At 45.0% G+C, this 22,966-nt stretch overlaps 1 protein-coding gene across 7 annotated transcripts in view; it reads left to right on the top strand.

Moving 5' to 3' along the window:
* Positions 1-22,966, top strand: part of LOC143776520 (teneurin-2-like) — a 3,926,626-nt gene that overhangs the window by 3,378,732 nt on the left and 524,928 nt on the right. For all 7 annotated transcript variants that reach the window (XM_077265978.1, XM_077265979.1, XM_077265980.1 and 4 more), the window contains one exon: positions 14,137-15,011. In XM_077265978.1, the coding sequence (XP_077122093.1) occupies positions 14,137-15,011 (875 nt within the window). The remainder of the gene's footprint in view (positions 1-14,136; positions 15,012-22,966) is intronic.

Consider the following 22,966-nt stretch of genomic DNA (forward strand, 5'->3'; position numbering starts at 1 on the left):
AACCCCTGAGGGTCTCTTGTAACCAGGGCCAGACTGGCCATCGAGCAGTTCTGGCAAATGCCAGAAGGGCCTGTGCCAGTAGCGGGCTGCTGCGTGCCGACTCACCCCCCACCAGCGTTTTGCCACCGCATTCAACTATACTGGTGTCTATGACGCCGGTACAGTTGAATACAATGATGGAGGAGAGAGCGTCCGCTGACGCTCCCTCTCCCATCATTCCCTGCTCAGCCTCTGACACTGCGGGTGTGCGCACACTCACTATGTGCCAGGCAGTGCAGCGGCAGCCGCCGAGACAGGCGCAGGGAGCAACGCGGGCACAAGGAGAGGTGAGGAGTGTGGGTTGTTTTTTTTACTGGACTGTGGGGCCATTCTCGGGGGGGAGGAGAGATGCAGGCTGTGCTGTATACTACTATGCGGGTTGTACTATATGCTATGCGGGTTGTGCTATAAACTAGGCGGGCTTTGCTATATACTATGCAGGTTTTGCTATATACTATGCAGGCTTTGCTATATACTATGCGGGTTGTGCTATATACTATGCGGGTTGTGCTATATACTATGTGGGTTGTGCTATATACTATGCGGGTTTTGCTATATACTATGCGGGTTTTGCTATATACTATGCGGGTTGTGCTATATACTATGCGGGCTTTGCTATATACTATGGGGGTATATTATATTCTATGGGGGAGGCCGTATTATATACTATGTGGCTGTGTTATACACTATTGTGGAGGTTAAGTTGTAAAGCGCTGCGGAATATGTTGGCGCTATATAAATAAAATTATTATTATTATTATATTCTATGGGGGAGGCTGTGTTATATACTATGGGGGGTATATTATATTCTATGGGGAGGCTGTGTTATATACTATGGGGGGCTGCATTCTATTCTATGGAAGCTACATTATATATTATGGGGAGGTGAGCTGTATTATATTCTATAGGGGTCTGTATTAGATTTTTTGAGGGATGATTGCATTATACTCTTTGATGGGGCTGCATTATATTCTGAGGGGAGGTGGGCTGCATTATATTCTATTCGGGGCCACATTATATTCTATGGGGGCTGTATTATATTTATATTCTTTGATGGGTGATTGCATTATACTCTATGAGGGTGCTGCATTAAACTATGAGGGGGGCTGCATTCTATTCTATGGGGTGGCTGCATTATACTCTGGGTTGGCTGCATTATACTCTGTGGGGTGGTGGCTGCATTATACTATATGTGGGCTGCATTATACTGTATTGAGGACTATGGGGAATACGTTATACTATATGAAGAACTATGGGGTGCATTACACCATGGGAAGTGAATTGTACTACATGGAGAACTATGGCGGTGCATTATACTATATGGAGCACTATGAGGAGTGTATTATGCTATATGGAGGACTGAGGAGTGTATTATACTATATGGAGGACTAAGTAGTGTATTTTAATATATGGAGGACTATAGGGAGTGTATTATACTATATGGAGGACTGTGGTGCACATTATAATATATGCAGGACTATGGGGTGTATTTTACTAAACAAGCAAAAAGCTGCATATTCATCGAGTGATTGGATTGTTTATGCCGAAATATAAGTCATTGTTCTCAGCAGCACATCGCCGCTGTAAACTGTAGATGTGCTGCTGATAACATGATACTGTATGGGGATCGGTTAGTAATCTGTTAGTGATCGTTCTGTCCCATCATTCTTTCTCAGACGGTGGAAAGAGGCCGGGAAACAAGTGTTGAACAGCTTCAGTATTGTCGATCAAACTCATTTAGCGGCCTGAGATCAGCGCATGTAAATACAACCGAAATGCTTTTGTGTGATGTGCAATATGTTAGCATTTGGGGCCCCATTTTAAACTTTGCCTAGGGCCCCACTTTGCCTAAAACCGGCCCTGAATGTGCCCTTACCCTTTGGATTCCCCAGGCTCTTTGTTTTCTTTTAATTAAATGAGCTAGGACAAGCTCTTTTAAAGTTGTTAACACTAGGGTGCGAACTGTTGGGCAGCTGTGGAAATCTGAACCTCTTTGTGTGACCAAGCACATGGAAAAGCAAGGCTAGGAGGTATTGAATATGGGAAATGACTTATAATTACATAATGCAATATGTCTAAGATGAACCAAGCACATATTCCGAATTGGCGTCCCTTTCTCCACATGCACATATTAGTTAGCCACCTGTAGCACTCTGGATCATGGAATTATAACGCATAGCCAGCAATAATTACATACGGTAGTCATATTTAGTCTCTATGCGCAGATAAAATCCAGTAGAATCCAGTGGCGATACAACCACCCCGTTAAGAGCTTCGGGCATAAAGATATGGGCCAGACATGGTTCTAGGCAGAAAATAATATTCTCAGACATGGGAGGAGAGAGGCTGCACCACCCAGGGGTGGGAGCAGTTGTGTGAGGTAGCAGCCTAGGAGATATAAGGCAGCCCCTCATTTTGGTCAGTGTTTTTCTGATGGCCGAAGGTTCTTTTTGTGACACAGCCCGGAAAGCCTGTAACTAAGATTTGGACCTGTGATCCATCAGCGCCTCCCTGTGGTCACTTGCTGCATAACATGGTAATTGCAACCTATCTATACCCTATACTTTTACTGCACTCCTGAATGTAAATATTTGCTCTTGTATGTATAGCTGTATTTTCTAGTGTGCCTCTTCGGCGATCAAATATAAAATTAATCTTGGGCTGCTCTTTTATCTCGATCCACAAATCCCCACGTCCGCATGCTCAGTTGGTTATTTCATACGCTACCCCAGGGTTGGTTCCTGACCCGATCTAAGCATGCTGTCGGATGGGATTATTTTAAATTAGGAACTGGTGGCAGAATACCGTATTGTTTTAGTGAAGAACTCTGGCAGTCACGGCCGGGAGGTTTAGATATATATCCCCAGCCTGAACTGGTGATATATATTCCCCCTCATTGGGAGCGCCTCACTAACTTGTTCCGATAAGGGAAGCCTTTCCGGCTACTATTTGCCCTCGGTGCAGTTCCCTGACTGACCATGAGGCAAGTGGTGGAGCCAGAGAGCCGACCCCTGCTGGGCCCTTCTCTCCCCTCCCCGGAGGTGAGCGAAGTCAACGCCCCCCTTCCCCTGTGAGATCCCTTACAGCTATCAGTATCAGATATTGATAAAATCAGCGACACCCAGCACTCCCACTAATCACTTTTTCTTGGTGTTGGAACTGCCAGTAGTGTCCAGTTCTGGAGCAGAGCAGCACAGCTCCATCATATGCATAGTGGCCACAACAGGGTACTACAGATCCACTCCAATTCATTTGAATAGGGGCAGATGTGTAGCACCTGGCCGCTGCCACGACAGCAACAGATATAATACAATATAAATTTTACTAATAGTTTTCTCAGAAGAGTAGGTGACAGGTGTGAGACGGTGGCATAGTCTTGGGGAATTAAAGAATGTGCTGTGGACAGTGAGCAATCGGGAAAACTCTATGAAAGGAGATTTAAGGCATTGAAAATTATATGAAATATATATAGTAGCACAAACACTATTGTAGTCAGTGTTTACTATGGAGCCCAGTAGCAGAGGCTTTACTAGTACAGTAATTGAGATGCTGGAAGCATCATCTAATACATTAGTCAACCTCAAGCTATAGGTCCCAGCTCACTGTTTTTTCTATACTGTGGCATCACAAAGCTATTTGTGAAATTTTTGACCTTGGACTTGCAAAGACTCAGCACCCATGATCTACTATAACAGTTGCATTTGTTTTTTTTTGTAGGGCTACAGTATTGATGATCAAGAAAGAACATCAATATCTGATCAATAGGGTTCTGACTTGTGGCAAACCAGCCAGTCAGCTGATGGACAGCACTGCATCTCTCTTACCACTAGCACTGTACATTTGGTATTGTCAATGTCTGGTATCTAGTTCAATCCCATTTTCCTAAATGGAACTGAGCTGCAGGATTCTGCAATAGCAGGCATAGCCTGTACCACAAAACAAATGCTAATGCCCTACCAGTTTCACATGCAGGAATGACCTATATGGCACAGATGCAATCCGGTGGGATGTTTTTCTTAAAAAAAAAAAATAGGAAGACCCATTAAAGGGTTCTATACTACAGTATGTAGCGAAACAAAATGTATCCTTTCCATATTATCTTCAGTACGATGCATTTTTTAAGAAGCAACTAGAGTTGAGTGACTTTTGCTTTTTTAGGATCGAGTCGGGTTTCGCGAAACCCGACTTTGGCAAAAGTTGGGTTGGATGAAATCGTCTGATTATTGCGAAAAGTCGGGGATCCGACCGAAACACGAAACCCAATGCAAGTCAATGGGGAATCAAAGTCGGCAGTGAGTGGAGGACAGGAAAACACCTACAGTGCCCATTTTAATGCCAAAAACATCAATTCTTGTTACTGAAGCTTGTCAATCTTAATTTACCTTATAACAATAGTTAGGGATTGGAAATTGGGGGTCATTTGGCTAAGTTTTTCGTGGGCCCAGGAAACGCGGACTACGTCACGGCGGTGGAGCAGGGAGAGGTAAGTATTTCAACTTTGCAAGTGCTGTGATCCTGATCAAGCAGGGAGGGGGGCACTCGTTCGCATTGGCACTGGCACAGGGCCCCTCAAAGTACGGTAGTGTGTTTGCACGGTGGGGGCGCCTCCCACCGGCAGCGACACTTTTGCGTACTCTGAGCGGCCCTGTGCCAGTGATGTCGCCAATGAGTATGCCCACCCCACCTGATGAAGGAACCTGCACTTTCATCTGCACCTTCCTCTTTGTCACCGTGTAAGGTGGTATAGTATGCGGGAAGGGGAACCTGACTTTCAGCAGGGTCAGATTTTGGCTGTGTAGCGTGCAAGGGGAATGTAGTGGTCTGGGTCAATGTACCACAAGACTCATCTAGCAGTGGCAGGGCAAAGGGCAGGATGAGGAGGAAACACAGATATAGACCCAAATAATAAAGTGGGCTAAATGCAGTTCAAAATTGGTAACAGGACTAACCAGGCGGCATTGCTTTGTTCAGTGGAGTATAAAACCCAGGAGTGGCAGACACCGTTAGTAGGGCCCAACCACACTAGTAGGCCAAATGCAGTTTAATATTAAAAATATAGGCCGAAAGCCTGAAGATTGAAGCTCGGGAAAACAAAACAGGAGAAAACCCAGGAGCGGCAGACACCTTTTTAAGGGCTCAACCAGACTAGTAGGCCCAATGCAGTTTAATATTAAAAATATAGGCCGAAAGCCTGAAGATTGAAGCTCAGGATAACAAAACAGGAGAAAACCTAGGAGCGGCAGACACCGTTTTAAGGGCCCAACCACACTAGTAGGCCCAAATGCAGTTTAATATTAAAAATATAGGCCCAAAGCCTGAAGATTGAAGCTCAGGAAAATAACACAGGAGAAAACCCAGGAGCGGCAGACACCGTTTTAAGGGCCCAACCAGACTAGTAGGTCCAATGCAGTTTAATATTAAAAATATAGGTCGAAAGCCTGAAGATTGAAGCTCAGGAAAATAACACAGGACAACACCAAGGTGCGGCAGACACCGTTTTAAGGGCCCAACAACACTAGTAGGCCCAATGCAGTTTAATATTAAAAATATAGGCCGAAAGCCTGAAGATTGAAGCTCAGGATAACAAAACAGGAGAAAACCCAGGAGCGGCAGACACCGTTTTAAGGGCCCAACCACACTAGTAGGCCCAAATGCAGTTTAATATTAAAAATATAGGCCCAAAGCCTGAAGATTGAAGCTCATGAAAATAACACAGGAGAAAACCCAGGAGCGGCTGACACCGTTTTAAGGGCCCAACCAGGCTAGTAGGCCCAATGCAGTTTAATATTAAAAATATAGGCCGAAAGCCTGAAGATTGAAGCTCAGGAAAATAACACAGGAGAAAACCCAGGAGCGACAGACACTGTTTTAAGGGCCCAACCAGACTAGTAGGCCCAATGCAGTTTAATATTAAAAATATAGGCCGAAAGCCTGAAGATTGAAGCTCAGGAAAACAAAACAGGAGAAAACCCAGGAGTGGCAGACACCGTTTTAAGGGCCCAACCACACTAGTAGGCCCAATGCAGTTTAATATTAAAAATATAGGCCGAAAGCTTAAGATTGAAGCTCAGGAAAATAACACAGGAGAAAACCCAGGAGCGGCAGACACCGTTTTAAGGGCCCAACCACACTAGTAGGCCCAAATGCAGTTTAATATTAAAAATATAGGCCGAAAGCCTGAAGATTGAAGCTCAGGAAAATAACACAGGAGAAAGCCCAGGAGCGGCAGATACCGTTTTAAGGGCCCAACCACACTAGTAGGTCCAATGCAGTTTAATATTAAAAATATAGGCCGAAAGCCTGAAGATTGAATCTCAGGAAAATAACACAGGACAACACCAAGGTGCGGCAGACACCGTTTTAAGGGCCCAACCACACTACTAGGCCCAATGCCGTTTAATATTAAAAATATAGGCCGAAAGCCCGAAGATTGAAGCTCAAGAAAAAAAACCTGGAGAACACCAAGGAGCGGCAGACACCCTTAGTAGGCCCAACCCAAGTAGTAGCCCCAATGCAGTTTTCAAATTCCTATAGGCTGAAAACCTGACAAATGAAGCTCAGCTTTTTTCTGAGGAGGACCGCTGTATTGAGTGGCGCAGACAGACACAGGTAGTAGGCCTTAAACCAAAAATATTGGCTCAATGCAGTTTAAAAAAGGTTACAGGGGTACACAGGCAGCATTGGTGTGGTCAGCGGAGGACGATTGCAAGGAGGAACCGCAGACAGACTTCCTAGGCCTAAAATAAAAAAGTAGGCTCTATGTAGGTTTAAATAGGTTACAGGGGTACACAGGCAGCATTGGTGTGGTCAGCGGAGGATGATTGCAAGGAGGGACCACAGACAGACTTCGTAGGCCTAAAATAAAAAAGTAGGCTCTATGCAGGTTTAAATAGGTCACAGGGGTACACAGGCAGCATTGGTGTGGTCAGCGGAGGACGATTGCAAGGAGGGACCGCAGACAGACTTCCTAGGCCTAAAATAAAAAAGTAGGCTCTATGCAGGTTTAAATAGGTCACAGGGGTACACAGGCAGCATTGGTGTGGTCAGCGGAGGACGATTGGAAGGAGTGGCGCAGACTTACTAGGCCTAAATTAAAAAAAGTTGGCTCAGTGCAGTTTAAAAAAGGTTACAGGGGTACACAGGCAGCATTGGTGTGGTCAGCGGAGGATGATTGCAAGGAGGAACCGCAGACAGACTTCCTAGGCCTAAAAAAAAAGTAGGCTCTATGCAGGTTTAAATAGGTTACAGGGGTACACAGGCAGCATTGGTGTGGTCAGCGAAGGACGATTGGAAGGAGTGGCGCAGACTTACTAGGCCTAAAATAAAAAAAGTAGGCTCTATGCAGTTTTAAATAGGTTACAGGGGTACACAGGCAGCATTGGTGTGGTCAGCGGAGGACGATTGCACCGAGGGGCAGACACAGTTAGTAGGGCCAAAAAAGTAATAGGCAAAATGCAGTTAAAAATAGGTTACAGGAGTACGCAAGCGGCCTAGCTTTGTTCAGTGGAGGACAACTGTAAGGAGTATCTGACACAGTTAGTAGGCCAAAATAATAAAGTGAGGTTAATGTCTTGCAAAAAAAAAATTTCACAAATAAACAGGTGGCATACCTAGGTACAGGGGTGGGCTCCTCTGCTGACTTGCAGACAGTGGTAGTTGGCGCAAAGTATTAACTGGTGTAAATGTAGGACAGGGCCCCTGAATATTTTTACTAGCAACAATCATGTCAACAAATTGGTATTGGCAGTGCCATTCAAGGATTTAACAGCACAGACAAAACAGTGGTGGAGCAGTGAGAGGTAATTTTGCAAGTGGTAGAGCACTGTTTGAGCTGGGGGGGAGAACACTCTCTCGTGGGCGGTGGTACTGGCCCAGGGCCCCTCATGTTACGACTGTGTGTCTGACGTTGGGTGTGCACCACCACCGCCAGAGACACGTCATTGTACTATGAGGGACCCTGTGCCAGTGCCATCGCCCAAAAGTGGGCACACCCACCTGTCCAGGCAAACAGCACTCGCACGGGTGCTTGCGCAAAGTGGTGACCACGGCCCCGTAGGTGGAGTCAGGCCATTTAGGGAGGTGTTAAAATGGCCTATGATGGACATGTGCAGCTGCAAATGGAGGAATTGGATCAGTCACTAAGAGGAGTCCAAAAGCAAAACCTTTTTACAGGAAAGCTACATGTCAGCAGGGGAAGGTGGGGCAAAATAATTAGAAATCCATGATTGGTTCATTTTAATGAAGGATAGATCATCGACATTTTGGGTAGCCAGACGAGTCCTTTTTTCTGTCAGTATTGAACCAGCAGCACTGAATACTCTTTCTGATAGCACATTAGCAGCTGGGCAAGCGAGTTCCTGTAATGCATATTCTGCCAATTCAGGCCAGGTGTCTATTTTAGATGCCCAGTAATCAAAGGGGAATGACCTGTGAGGGAGAACATCGATAAGGGAGGGAAAATAGTTAGTAACCATACTGGACAAATGTTGTCTCCTGTCACTTTGAATCGATGCAGCAGTACCTGTCGTGTCTGCGGTCATTGCGAAATCACTCCACAACCTGGTCATAAAACCCCTCTGTCCAACGCCACTTCTGATTTGTGCCCCTCTAACACCTCTTGCATGTTGCACCCTGCAGCTCGTGTGAGAACCATCACCGCCGCTGTGTGCTGGGAATGCCTGAACCAAACGGTCTACAAGAGTTGCTTGTTTGGTAGCCAATATTTGCTCAAGGTTCTCATGTGGCATGATATTTTGCAATTTCCCTTTATAGCATGGATCCAGGAGGCAGGCCAACCAGTAATCGTCATCGGTCATCATTTTGATAGTGCGGGGGTCCCTTTTTAGGATACGCAAGGCATAATCAGCCATGTGGGCCAATGTTCCAGGTGTCAAATCAATGCTTGTGCTGGGTTGAGGAGCACTTTCTGCCAAATCCACATCACTTGTCTCCCGCAAAAAAACATGTACCTGACCTTGCACCACCAACAGTTTCTATTCCCCCTGAGAAGCTTCCTCCTCCCATAAATAATCATCCCCATCTTCCTCCTCCTCCTCCTCTTCGTCCGCAACCTCGTCCCCGAGACTTCCCTGAGCAGACAATGGCTGACTGTCATCAAGGCTTCCCTCCTCCTCAGCTGCAGACGCCTGCTCCTTAATGTGCGTCAAACTTTGCATCAGCAGATGCATTAGTGGGATGCTCATGCTTATGATGGCGTCGTCCGCACTGACCAGCCGTGTGCATTCCTCAAAACACTGAAGGACTTGACAGAGGTCTTGGAGCTTCGACCACTGCACACCAGACAACTCCATGTCTGCCATCCAACTGCCTGCCCGTGTATGTGTATCCTCACACAAATACATGACAGCACACCTCTGTTTGCACAGCCTCTGAAGCATGTGCAGTGTAGAGTTCCACCTTGTTGCAATGTCGATTATTAGGCGGTGCTGGGGAAGCTTCAACGATCGCTGATGGTTCTGCATACGGCTGGAGTGTACGGGCGAATGGCGGATGTGAGAGCAAAGTCGTCGCACCTTGAGGAACAGGGCTGGTAACCCCGGATAACTTTTCAGGAAGCACTGCACCACCAGGTTCAAGGTGTGAGCCAGGCAAGGTATGTGTTTCAGTTCTGAAAGGGCTATGACAGCCATAAAATTCCTCCTATTATCACTGACTACCTTGACTGCCTCAAGATGTACAGTGCCCAGCCATGACTGAGTTTCTTGCTGCATGAACTCAGCCAGAACTTCCGCGGTGTGTCTGTTGTCGCCCAAGCACTTCATTTCCAACAAAGCCTGCTGACGCTTACCGCTAGCTGTTCCATAATGGGACACCTCGTGTGCAACACTGGCAGTTGCGGATGGAGTGGTCGTGCGATTGCGCTCTGGATAAGCTTTCGCTTTGGCTGGAAGAGAAGGAGGAGTGGCGAACGCCTACAGCCAACTGTTTCCTAGACCGTGGGCTAGGCAGAACTGTCCCACTGTGGCTGTCCCCTGTGGACCCTGCATCCACCACATTAACCCAGTGTGCCGTGATGGACACGTAACGTCCCTGACCATGCCTACTGGTCCATGCATAAGTTATGAGGTGCACCTTTCTACTGACTGATTGCCTCAGTGCATGGAGAATGCGGTCTTTGACATGCTGGTGAAGGGCTAGGATGGCTTTTCTCGAAAAGAAGTGTCGACTGGGTAGCTCATAGCGTGGTACTGCGTAGGCCATCAAGGTTTTGAAAGCTTCGCTTTCAACCAACTGGTAGGGCATCATCTCTAGCAAGATTAGTCTAGCAATGTGGGCGTTCAAACCCTGTGTACGCGGATGAGAGGGTGAGTACTTTCTTTTCCTAATGAGAGTCTCTTGGAGGGTGAGCTGGACTGGTGAGGTGCATATGGTGGGACTTGCGGTGGTGGTGGTTGTGGACATGGCGGATTGAGAGATGGTTGGTGATGGTATTCTCGATGTAGGCCTACATGCTGTGTTTCCTACCAATAAACTTGTGATTCCCTGACTGCTTTGCCCTAGCGACGACACCTCCACATTTGCTGCTGTTGTTGTTCTAACCGGTGGGCTTACAGTGGGGGAAGCGATGTAGCGTTGCTGACTACCTGGATTCTGAGCAGGTGCACCAACGGTAGGGGACGTTTGGGAGTTATTCCAGGCTTGCAAGTGCATGCTGGTTACATGTCTGATCATGCACGTTGTATTTAAATTGTGGGGATTCTTCCCTCTGCTAAATGTTTTTGAGCATTTCTTACAGATAACTTTGCACTCATCATTCGGATCTTGGGTAAAAAATTGCCACACTACACTCTTCCTACTATGGAATACCTTTTCAGGCATTGCACGCTGTGTTACTTTCACCGGATGGCCACGCTGTCCTAAAACTGGTTTTGGTTTTGGCAAACTTTTTTGGCCAGAGACGGGCCTGCCAGATGAAAGCAAATGTGATGTAGATGGCTGCTGCCTATCCTCCTCCTCCGCTTCTGAGCTACTGCCAGCTGCACCCTCTTCCCCCAATGGCTGCCAATCTGGGTCAACAACTGGGTCATCTATCACCTCCTCTTCAATCTCATGTTCAGCTATCTCTGTGTCACCGTGTAAGGTGCTATAACGCTTGGGAATGGGCACCATCGTCTCATCAGGGTCAGTTTCTGGCTCAGTACACTGCGAGGGCAATGTGGTGATGTGAGTCAATGGAACAGCATGACAATATAGCTGTGGCTGTGCATCAGTGCACTCCATGTCCGAATCATCTTCTAGTGGGCTGTTAACTATTTCCCTTTCTAACCCAGGCACGGTATGTGTAAAGAGCTCCATGGAGTAACCTGTTGTGTCACCTGACGCATCCTTCACTGTTGTTTTTGGGGAAGGACACAAGGAATCAACTTGTTCCTGACCGGGAGCATCCACCGACGACTGGCTACTTTTCAATTTTGAACTATCCGAAGAGGAGGCGAAAGTGCCAGAGGCAGAGTCAGCAAGGAAAGCCAAAACTGTTTCCTGCTGCTCCGGCTTTAACATCGGTTTTCCTACTCCCAGAAAAAGTAGCGTTCGAGGCCTTGTGTAGCCAGATGATGACGCTGGCTCAACAACTCGAGACTTAGGTGCTATTTCGATTTTCCCTCTACCACCCAATGCTCCACCACCACCACCACCACCACCACCATCAGCATTACCAGATGGCAATGACCGCCCACAGCCACAACCTCTTCCACCAGCCTTCCTCATTCTTGGAAAAATGTAACCAAACTAACAACCATTATATGGTACTGAAAAACAAGGTAGAAGGTGTATGTTAACTTGTTGTGAATATAAATCTCCCTTTTTATGTGTGGGCGAGTGCTGAATAAATCTGGCCCATTGTATTACAGTATAGTTTCTGTGGCAGAAAATGACAGACTGAGATACCACAGACAGGACTGGCACAGATGCACAGATTGGGCAATATGAATCTCCCTTTTTTTGTTTTTGGGAGACTAGTGAATAAATTAGGCCCACTGTATTACAGTATAGTTTCTGTGGCAGAAAATGACAGACTGAGATACCACAAACAGGACTGGCGCAGATGCACTGATTGGCAATATAAATCTCCCTTTTTTTTGGGGGGGGGAGACTAGTGAATAAATCAGGCCAACTGTATTACACCACAGTTTCTATGTCAGAAAATGACTGACAGAGATACCACAGACAGGACTGGCGCAGATGCACTGATTGGCAATATTAATTTCCCTATTTTATGTGTGGGAGACTAGTGAATTCATCAGGCCCACTGTATTACAGTATAGTTTCTGTGGCAGAAAATTACTGACAGAGATACCACAGACAGGACTGGCGCAGATGCACAGATTTGGCAATATTAAACTCCCTTTTTTTTTGTTTTTGGGAGACTAGTGAATAAATCTGGCCCACTGTACTACAGTATAATTTCTTTGGCAGAAAATGACTGACAGAGATACCACAGACAGAACTGGTGCAGATGCACAGATTTGGCAAAATTAAACTACCTTTTTTTTTTGTTTCTGGGAGACTAGTGAATAAATCAGGCCCACTGTATTACAGTATAGTTTCTGTGGCAGACGATGACTGACAGAGATACCACAGGCAGGACTGGCGCAGATGAACATATTTGGCAATATTAAACTCCTTTTTTTTTGTTTCTGGGAGATTAGTGAATAAATCAGGCCCACTGTATTACAGTATAGTTTCTGTGGCAGAAAATGACTGACAGAGATACCACCGACAGGACTGGCGCAGATGCACTGATTGGCAATATAAATCTCCTTTTTTTTTGGGGGGGGAGACTAGTGAATAAATCAGGCCAACTGTATTACACCACAGTTTCTATGTCAGAAAATGACTGACAGAGATACCACAGACAGGACTGGCGCAGATGCACAGATTTGGCAATAATAAACTCCCTTATTTTTTGTTTTTGGGAGACTAGTGAATAAATCTGGCCCACTGGATTACAGTATAGTTTCTGTGGCAGAAAATGACTGACTGAGATACCACAGACAGGACTGGCACAGATGCAAAGATTTGGCAATATTAATCTCCCTTTGTTTTTGTTTTTGGGAGACTAGCAAATAAATCTGGCCCACTGGATTACAGTATAGTTTCTGTGGCAGAAAATGACTGACAGAGATACCACAGACAGGACTGGCGCAGATGCACTGATTGGCATTAATAAACTCCCTTTTTAGGTGTGGGACAGTGCAGAAAAATACAGGCCCACTGTTTTACACTACACAGTTTCAGGGGCAGAAAGTGGTTGGAAGATATATAAAAAAAAGGGACTGTTCTACAATTACTATCTCCCTACAATAATCTCAGAAAAGTATGGCAGGCAGCAATAAAAAGGACTGCTGCACACAAAAGTGTGGACAAACAAACAAGATAGCTGTGCAGAAAGGAAGGAGCAACAGGATTTGTGCTTTTAAAAAAACAGTTGGTTTGCACAGCGGCGTACAAACAGCAATGCAGCTATCAGGGAGCCTTCTAGGGCAGCCCAATAAGCTACAGAGCTGATGAAGAAAAATCTAGCCTCCACTGTCCCTGCAAAGAAAAGGTGGTGTTGGACAGTGGAAATCGCTACAGCACAAGTGGTTTGGGGGTTAATGTACCCTGCCTAACGCTATCCCTGCTTCTGACGAAGCGGCAGCAACCTCTCCCTAGGCTCAGATCGGCAGCAGTAAGATGTCGGTCGGCGTGTACGCCCCTTTATAGCCCCTGGGACGCCGCAGAGAGCAAGCCACTCACTGCCATGCCCTTCTCTAAGATGGTGGGGACCGAGACCTATGTCATCACGCTGCCCACACTCTGCGTCCACCTTCATTGGCTGAGAAAAGGCGCTGAAAGCGTCATACGAAACGCGACTTTGGCGCGAAGATCAACAACCGCGTGGCCGACCCCACACTAGGATCGGGTCGGGTTTCACGAAACCCGACTTTGCCAAAAGTCGGCGATTTATGAAAATGACCGATCCGTTTCGCTCAACCCTAGAAGCAACTATATAGTAGTTGATTATACTGTATGTTAAATTATTAATAGTAAAGCCAATTGTAGTAATGTTGGGTACTTATATTCTATATTTTACAGGTTCGCATGGAATGGCCAACAGATTTAGCTGTTAACCCAATGGACAACTCTCTCTATGTCTTGGAGAACAATGTTATTTTACGCATAACAGAAAATCACCAAGTCAGCATCATAGCTGGACGTCCTATGCACTGTCAGGTGCCTGGCATCGACTATTCCCTGAGCAAGCTGGCTATCCATTCTGCACTCGAATCTGCCTCTGCCATAGCTATTTCCCACACTGGGATCCTTTACATTGCAGAAACAAATGAAAAGAAGATTAATCGTATAAGACAAGTGACAACCAATGGTGAAATCTCTCTTTTAGCAGGTGCAGCTTCCGACTGCAACTGCAAAGACGATGTCAATTGCAATTGTTATGCTGGAGATGATGGCTATGCTACGGATGCATTCTTAAACTCTCCGTCTTCTCTTGCTGTGGCACCTGACGGCACAGTGTACATTGCAGATCTTGGAAATATTCGTATAAGAGCTGTTGTTCAAAACAAACCTGTTCTCACTTCATTTAATCAGTATGAAGTTGCATCCCCAGGGGAACAAGAGTTATACATATTTAATATCAATGGGATTCATCAGTATACTCAGAGCCTGGTCACAGGAGAATACCTTTACAATTTTACTTACAGTGCCGACAATGATGTGATAGAAGTTATTGATAATAGTGGGAACTCTTTGAAAATCCGCAGGGATTCTAATGGCACCCCAAGACATTTCCTAATGCCAGACAATCAGATAATCACCCTAACACTCACCACTAGCGGAGCATTGAAGCTGGTTTCTACACAGAGTCTGGAGCTGTCTTTGATGACTTATGATGGGATCACGGGGCTGTTGGCAACAAAGAGTGATGAGACTGGCTGGACCATGTTTTATGAGTAAGTATACACTGAAAAGCTGTCATCTAAAATTCCTTTACTATGCAAGAGATACCATAATCCATGTCTTTATTTACTTTATTTAGTATTATTGCTATAGCTTATTATTAAAACTATTCTGTAAGATTTTCTAGTGATGCACCATGTAAATGAGGGGAAAGTTTATGGTTATTTGTTATTTATTCATACATTTCTAAAAGGAAATACTAGAGGAACAGCATAGTGCAGAATTCTCATTGTTAGTCCATGGGAAATACAAGTTTGTGGGTCACCTTTTGAAAATCTTTTTTGCCCTATGGATTGTCAAAGAGTTAATCTGGTTGAATGATTTCCTCAATACACATATTATTGAGGGTTATAGAAGATTTAGTGTCAAAATGTATAATTGGTGGAGAAAGGTTTAACTTGATGGACCTTGGGCTTTTTTCAACCTATGTAGGTAACATAACCAACAACATTTATTATCTGTTCACTGTATAAATGATAAATGAGGATACAGATACTGGGATCTCCATAATTCACAAAAACAGAGGCCATGTGTTACCTTTGTGAATGAAGTAAAATGCTCCTTTGCACACTACTGTTCCCATAAATCTATAGAAGTGAATGGAACCGCAGGTAAAAATGTGCACTACTGATTCATTCACACAGAACTATGGAACCTCCATTCTGAGGTAGCTGGGGAGTTCCCTGGGGTAACACCTCAACCAATATTACATGTGTCACCTATCCAGTAGATAGATCATAATTTTGTTTGAGGGATTATTCCTACAATGACCATGTCCTGACAGTGTTTTATTTTTTATCTCAATTAGAGATGAATGGATCAGTTCACAGAGGATCGACTGAGTTAAATTTCAGGAAATTCGCAGGTCCCCACGAATTTGAATATTCTGTGATTAGATTGGCGAGGCCGTGTGGGCTTCCCCATTATACCCAGCAGCTATCACAGCCACTGCCAGCCAAGCAGACCCATTTTTAGGCTTATCCATTGTAGGGACATGAGGTTGGTGTGCACCGTTCATTCCACATAGTGATAGAAATAGGCCTACATCTGATTGTGGTGTAGTACTGCCATGCTGAATAGAAAATGAGGGTTGTGGTCTCATTTCTTGAATAATAATCCAAAGGTTCAAGTGATCTATTGACAGTGAATTGATTGATCTGTGATATACTGCAGCAACAGCACGTTAATAACATCCATTTTATTATTCATCACAAACTGCAAAGAAGGAGGGCAATATTAAACCCCTCAGTGCCAATTTTTCTGCTAAACCAAAATTCAGATACCATGGTTTGTGTGTCACAGAACATGTGCTTATTGCATTATGAGATGAGAAAGCTATATTTAAAAAAAAAATGCCCAAAGAAAAATATCCTTAGTCTAGAAATTTAAGCATGATTGTCTACCTCAAAAAGTGTGCGGTTTCTAAAATATATATTTTTTATGTACACTTCCTTGCTGTGGTAGTCTAATATTAGACTTGTACATTCCAACCAAACACATCTGTTGGTAATCAGTGGTTACCACCCGTTTTCCCCTAGTCATGTGAGGGTGATCTCTTAAAGTGAGATCTATATGATTGCTTGTACCTGACCAAATATAAGCTGAGTGCGCGCTTAGAGGCCAAAGAATGTATCAGATTCACAGAGACAGATACACACTTCCTCTCTCAGCCAAAGATGGTGCACAACTGAACTTTATTTTCAGAACAAGGGAAGATACTACAAGCAGCAAATGGGGGGGGGGAGGGGGGTCGCACAACTTCTGAACAGCTAGTCGCTTTGTAATTGGTCCATGTCCAACTTCATTTCCAAATATGGTGTCTTGGTGTATTCCAGTGCCTTGACTCCTGCATTCCAAAGATTCCTTTCAGGACAGTTCCAAGGACTTCCAAGACAGTTTCAAAGACACAATCGCCATCTTGCTACACCATATCTGAACTGACTTATATAAGGTTTAATAATTCATTTCATTAGCCATTCTCTCCTTCACAGTCCCCCCTAAATCAATTATTAACCTGATATCATGATGTAATATGACCCAACAGGTGGTCGGTCAATCAATGGCACAACACCCACAAAGGGATGGAAAATGGGGAAAGGAAGGGCCTACTGATAGGGAAATGGGGAATAGTCACCACCTGAATTTAACCTGAGCCTGTCCCTGCACTGCCCTAACGCCCTAAGTGGGTCCTTTCCCCCACCGCCGCCAGGAACCTCGTCCCTCGCTGATACCTAACTCTGCCCTGACTAGTGCACTGGCCGGCAAGGACACCAGCCTCACCACTGCAGATAATACACACAGGGGACAGTTACAAACGCAAAAGGACAAAGAGAAAACACAGTACATGGATAGTGACATCTGAGCTGTCCATTAGATGGGCAATATTTAGCTTTTACCCCCCTTGATGCAGGCTTTATTCATGTGGAAGTCAAATGTATTTATTTCTAACTAATAAATCAAATTTGTCTTTAGGGGTTTTATAGTAGAATCATGGCCATCTTCTTGGAAAGCCAGGGTAGGGGTCAGGCTGTCCACACTCTTAGTGACCATCCATTTAATACAAGGAAATATACAACAAGGAACCACAGACATGAAAATAAGGATTACCATAATAATTGTACCAATCTGTGCCAATCATTTCTGCCATACCGTCATCCACCCAAACCAAGTATCCCAAGGATCATCAATTCCTGAAGTTTTCTTAAGTTTCTCAGATAAGGATTCAAGCTTTTTTATAGCTAAGGTGACCTTTCCATTCTGACCTGTGTTATCGGGGATAAAGGTTCAACAAGTTTCTCCAATCATTTTACATACCCCTCCTTTCTCTGCTAGTAACATATCCAAAGCCATCCGGTTTTGGAAAGCCATAGTGGATGTAGCCTCCAACTGTTCAGCTATCCCCTTTAATACGTCCTTAGTATAATTTATAAACCTCTGTTGGTTATAATATATGTAGTTAATCCAATCTACATTTTTATTGACAGTTACAATAGGGATTATAAACTCAAATCCTGCTTTAACCTGGTCCCTTGCTTTAAACTAATCAGGGACCCCCCTTGGTACCCCTATAGCATCAATATACAGATGAGGGTCAAAGCTTTCTTTGGGGACAATTCCTCTTTTCATAAGTTGGGGCTGTTTCTGATCAGTTGAAGGTGAACCTTCAGGAATAAGATGAAAAGGCATGATGACCTTGGCCAAAGTACACTGGCACGTCCAATTACCCTCTAATTTAGACCTTATCTTCATATCCCCACATATCCAGAATATGTCCGCTACTGAGGAGACCTGCTGTGTTAACTTCTCGGGGGTTGCTGAGGAGTAATTATGACAAAAACCCTTACTAAAATTCCCCAAGAAATGGCTCTCTCCTTGTATTTGCATACAGGTGTAATTCCCGGGATAGAAAGTAATACTTCGACCAAAAGACGGAGTTTTATCCAATACAGGATATTTATCCCTCCATCTCCCACATTGTGTATAATTAGTGGAGGTGTTGGTAAAGAGGGCAAGGACACACTCCTCCTCCAATTCAGGGATTAATAGGGGAATAGATCCCAAATGGGGCCTGGCTGCTGCACACACATAACAATTGGTTCTATTTTGTTGTTGTGCAGTATACCTCATCCACTCAACCCAGGCGTTAACATCTGTATATCCAGTCTCTATAGCAAGTGTATCCTCATAAATGGGGTTCTGGATTGCAGTCATGTCCCTAAAAACACAAACATGTTGAAGAAGTGGAAACCATGGTATTCCAGATTTGTCACATTCACCCTGCGCATTTGCTCATTCCTGAGACTCCAACATATCTTTAAGTTGGAAATTGCCTGTTGGGGTCTTTCCCCCCTGACTATAATATGCCCCCAAAGTATAATCTTCTGCATCATTAGGTGATGGATCCTCAATACTGAGTATCAAAGAATGACATTTTGTCCTACATTGGTCACTCACTAGAGTCGGGCTTAAGTAAAGTCATCCATGTAAGTAAGGACTTCCCTTTACTACTCTTTTGTTTGAAGGCAGGGGTCAGTTTATATCCCCACCCTTTATCACTTGTATCACATTCTACAGATGTCCAGGAACTACAGTTTTTTCCCATCCTTTCCAATTACCACAAATAAAGAATACAAACTGTTCTGTTTTTCCCGAGAGTCGTGACGTTCCTGGCTCCCCATACCCACTTCTCTGTATTATGTCACAGGCATCAAACCCATATGTAGCCACCACTGTACTCGAGGAATTGTACCAGAAAGTAATAATTCCCTTTTCTTTAGTTACAGCTACCTGTTGCCCATTTTCTACACATAACCGCATTATGTAGATGACGGCATGGATATGTATTACTCGGGTGGTTGATCCACTTTTTTGCAATGTGAGGCGTGGATCCATGTTGGTCTCCTTTCAAGTTTCACTGAGATAGGCGTTTTCAGGAGAACTTGGTATGGACCCTCGTATATGGTCACAAGCGGCGATTTTCTAGTGAACCTTTTCACCAGGACGAAGTCCCCGGGTTGTAAACTGTGGGTAGACTCGTCTTGGTCAGGATCTGGAATGGAAGGCAAAACCTTTTGCATGTGTTACTGACAAATCTTTAGTTAGTGCAATAACAAAATTAACCAATCCATCGTGCCCTGCACTAAGCTGCTGAGGAAAATAGCATCCTAAACTGGGTGGGCCACTGAAAAGAATCTCATACGGTGTCAGTCTGTGTACCCCCTAGGAGTGTTTCGTACAGAGTATAGGGCAATTGGGAGAATATCTGGTCAGGGTAAGGTCACTTCCTGACTGATTTTGAGAATTTTGTTTTTGAGGGTGCCATTAAGTCGCTCAACCTTACCACTACTTTGTAGGTGATAGGGTGTGCGTAAGCCAAGTCCCACAACCATGTCCCAAAGTTCTGTTGTAATTGCTGCCGTGAAGGCCGGACCTTGGTCACTCTCCACAACTTCTGGGATTCCATATCTGCAAACCACTTCTGTCATAAGTATTTTTGTCTTGGTTCTGGCTGTCATACTGGCCACTGGGTAAGCCTCTGGCCATCCTGAGAACATGTCCACCACCAACAAAGCATATTCATATCTTCCAGTCTTAGGCATCTGGGTGTGCTCAACCTGAATCCTTTGAATGGGGTATAGGCGCTTTGCCAAATGTTTCTGAGGTGTTTTTGCTGTCCTCCCTGTATTGCAAGAGGCACAGACCAAACAGGACTTGATGAAGGCTTGTATTGGCGCAGTTATGCCCTGTGCCACAAAGTACTTGTTGATAGTGTCATGCATCTGGTTCTTTCCTCTGTGGGCCACCCTGTGGGACCATTCTATAACTGGGGAGTATAGGCTTCGGGAAGGCATAATTTGGTACCTAATCGCCATAATCCATCTTGACATTTTAGTGCCTTCTTGCTGATCCATTGGTCTATTTCCTCAGACTCCATTTGGTCCTGATGTATCTTTAGCTTGGTCACAGGAGGTAGCTGTGGTTCTTCATCTTCCCGCATAGTTTTGTTTTTACTCCTGTGACCACATACACCCCTACTTCCTCTTTCCCTGGTTCCCACAGGGCTGCCTGTTTTGCCATCTGATCTGCAAAGTAGTTTGCTTTTGCTTCTGCAGAGCTCAACTTGCCATGAGCCTTGGTGTTAACGACTGCTAGCGCCTTCGGGAGCGTCAGAGCCTCCATTAGCTGGCAAATTGCTTCGGCATTCTTCACAGGGGTCCCAACTGAGGTTTGGAACCATCTAGTGGCCCACAGTCATCCAAAATCATGGGCAATTCCAAAAACATATCTGGAGTCTGTGCATATATTAACCACCTTCCCCTCTGCAATCCTGCAGGCTTCAGTTTGGCTTCCCATGCTGACATTGAAGGTGGCAAGGATCCAGCTGAAATAAGTTCTTCTTGGGTCACTACAGCCCATCCAGTGTGAAATCGTCCGGTGTCATCAGCGTATCTGTATCCACCTGTATACACCACAAGGTTGGCTCCTGATAGCGGTGTTTCCAATATCCGAGGTAAATGTTGAGTCTCTGATACCATGTGCTCCAGGCAATCATGATTGAAGGGACCTAGTTCATCTGGTAAAAGGTCGTTTGGAGGGTTGGTGGTTTCTGGCCATGGGTGGTTGAGGTCCACTGAATCCCCCCTGGAAAGAGGAAGTAGGGTGGATGGATTAAGCACAGTACATCTCTTTAGCGTTACATTGGTTGGAAGGAGAAGAGAGCATTGGAGCCGGAGGTGTCACTGAGTAGACAGATGGTGGGGCTGCGTCTGGGAAAGTATGGCTTGTATGTCATGAGGAGCCTAGAGAACAATTTGGTGTCCCAGAGTTATATCTGCTGTCTTATCCAAGAGAATGTGAGCTGCATGAACAGCTCTGAGACAGGACGGTGCGGCAAGAGCAACTGGGTCTAGTTTCGCGGAATAGTATCCAAGAGGACGCATTTTTCCTCCATGCCTCTGGCATAAAACTCCAGCTGCGTAGCAGTCAGTTTCACTGATAAAGAGAGTAAAAGGCAAATTATAGTTTGGTATACCAAGTGCTGGTGCTGGCATGATAGCCTCTTTCAGAGCATCAATATTGTATTTGGAGCTGGGAGAAAGTCTGAAGTAAGAACCACTGACTGCACCTGACTTAAGATCCTCATACAGCGGTGCCAGAAGTTGCGATGCATTCGGGATCCACTGGCAGCAGTAGGTAACAAGTCTGAGAAAAGATTGAAGATGCTTGAAACTCCTAGGTGTGAGTATCCCATATATAGCTTCTTTTCTCTCAATGGTAAGATGTTTGAGTCCTTGGGAGATGCAGTGTCCAAGAAAAATAACTTTACTCTGGCACCATTGTTCCTTGGCTAGTGAGACCTTGCAGTTCTGTGAGGAAAGGAACAAAAGGAGAGCCAGACTGTATGTGGTGCAGGATTCCTCATCTGGGGCACACAGGAGGAGGTCATCAACGTGCTGTAGGAGATTGACCTGAGGGTGAGCATCCTTCCAAGGTTGAAGGCATTATGAGGGTTGGGAACCACTGGAGTTTCGAGAACTGTGGCAGCATTGATGGCTCTCAGATCTTGAACCATCCAGAACTTTTCTGGTTCCCCTTTTAAAGTCCTTTTCTTGATGGGAAAAAGAGGCGTATTGTACGGGGAGGCACATCTGATAAGGGCTCCGTTGGCCAATAAGGCAGCTATTTGCTCACCCAAAGATACTTCCTGGGACTGCTATAGAGGGTACTGTGGTTTCCTCGTGAGCTGGGCGCCTTCTTTATGGTATACTTTCACAGGTGGTACCTTGAGTTTTCCAGTATTTTCGGGGCCTGTAGCCCAAAGGCTAGATGGTATTTGTGCTAGAATATGGTCTTGTATGGGTGTGAAGCCAAGTGCGAGATTCAAAAGGAGAGGTGAGGCAACAAGGGTGCATTCTTTTTCCATGGTAAGGGGATCTCGTAGAGTAAGTGACATACCGTCTTCCGAATAGGAGATAGTAGCTTTAAGTTTTGACATAAGATCTGCTCCAAGTAAATTAAGTGGGCATGTAGGAGAGATTACCAACTGAGCAACCGTTTCTTGATATGGTCCAATTTGTATAGGTTTCGTTAGATATGATTTCCTCGGGGTGCCATCCACGCCAATACAGGTAATGAAGTCTTAAGTTGCGAGGGAGGATAATGGGAGGTCTTGCTGACGTATAACCATATTGGCTGCGCCCGTGTCTACAAGGAAGAGAATTTGTTTAGTTCCAACATTGAGGGTTACTTTAGCCACGGGGCCAGAAGGAACAGAGGCCAGCATAAACACGGGTTTGCCCATTTCCTAGCGTTGATGTGCATGTTGTTCAACTTGGGTTGGCATGGACTGTTGAATTTGGTTGGGGACTGGAAGAGACATCTCATAAAGACTCCGAGGTATAAAGGGTTGAAAACAAAGGTGTTGTGGAGTCCGGCAGTTCATTCTGAA

Source organism: Ranitomeya variabilis, chromosome 5 (assembly GCF_051348905.1).
Source record: "Ranitomeya variabilis isolate aRanVar5 chromosome 5, aRanVar5.hap1, whole genome shotgun sequence".
NCBI classification, from domain to species: Eukaryota; Metazoa; Chordata; class Amphibia; order Anura; family Dendrobatidae; genus Ranitomeya; species Ranitomeya variabilis.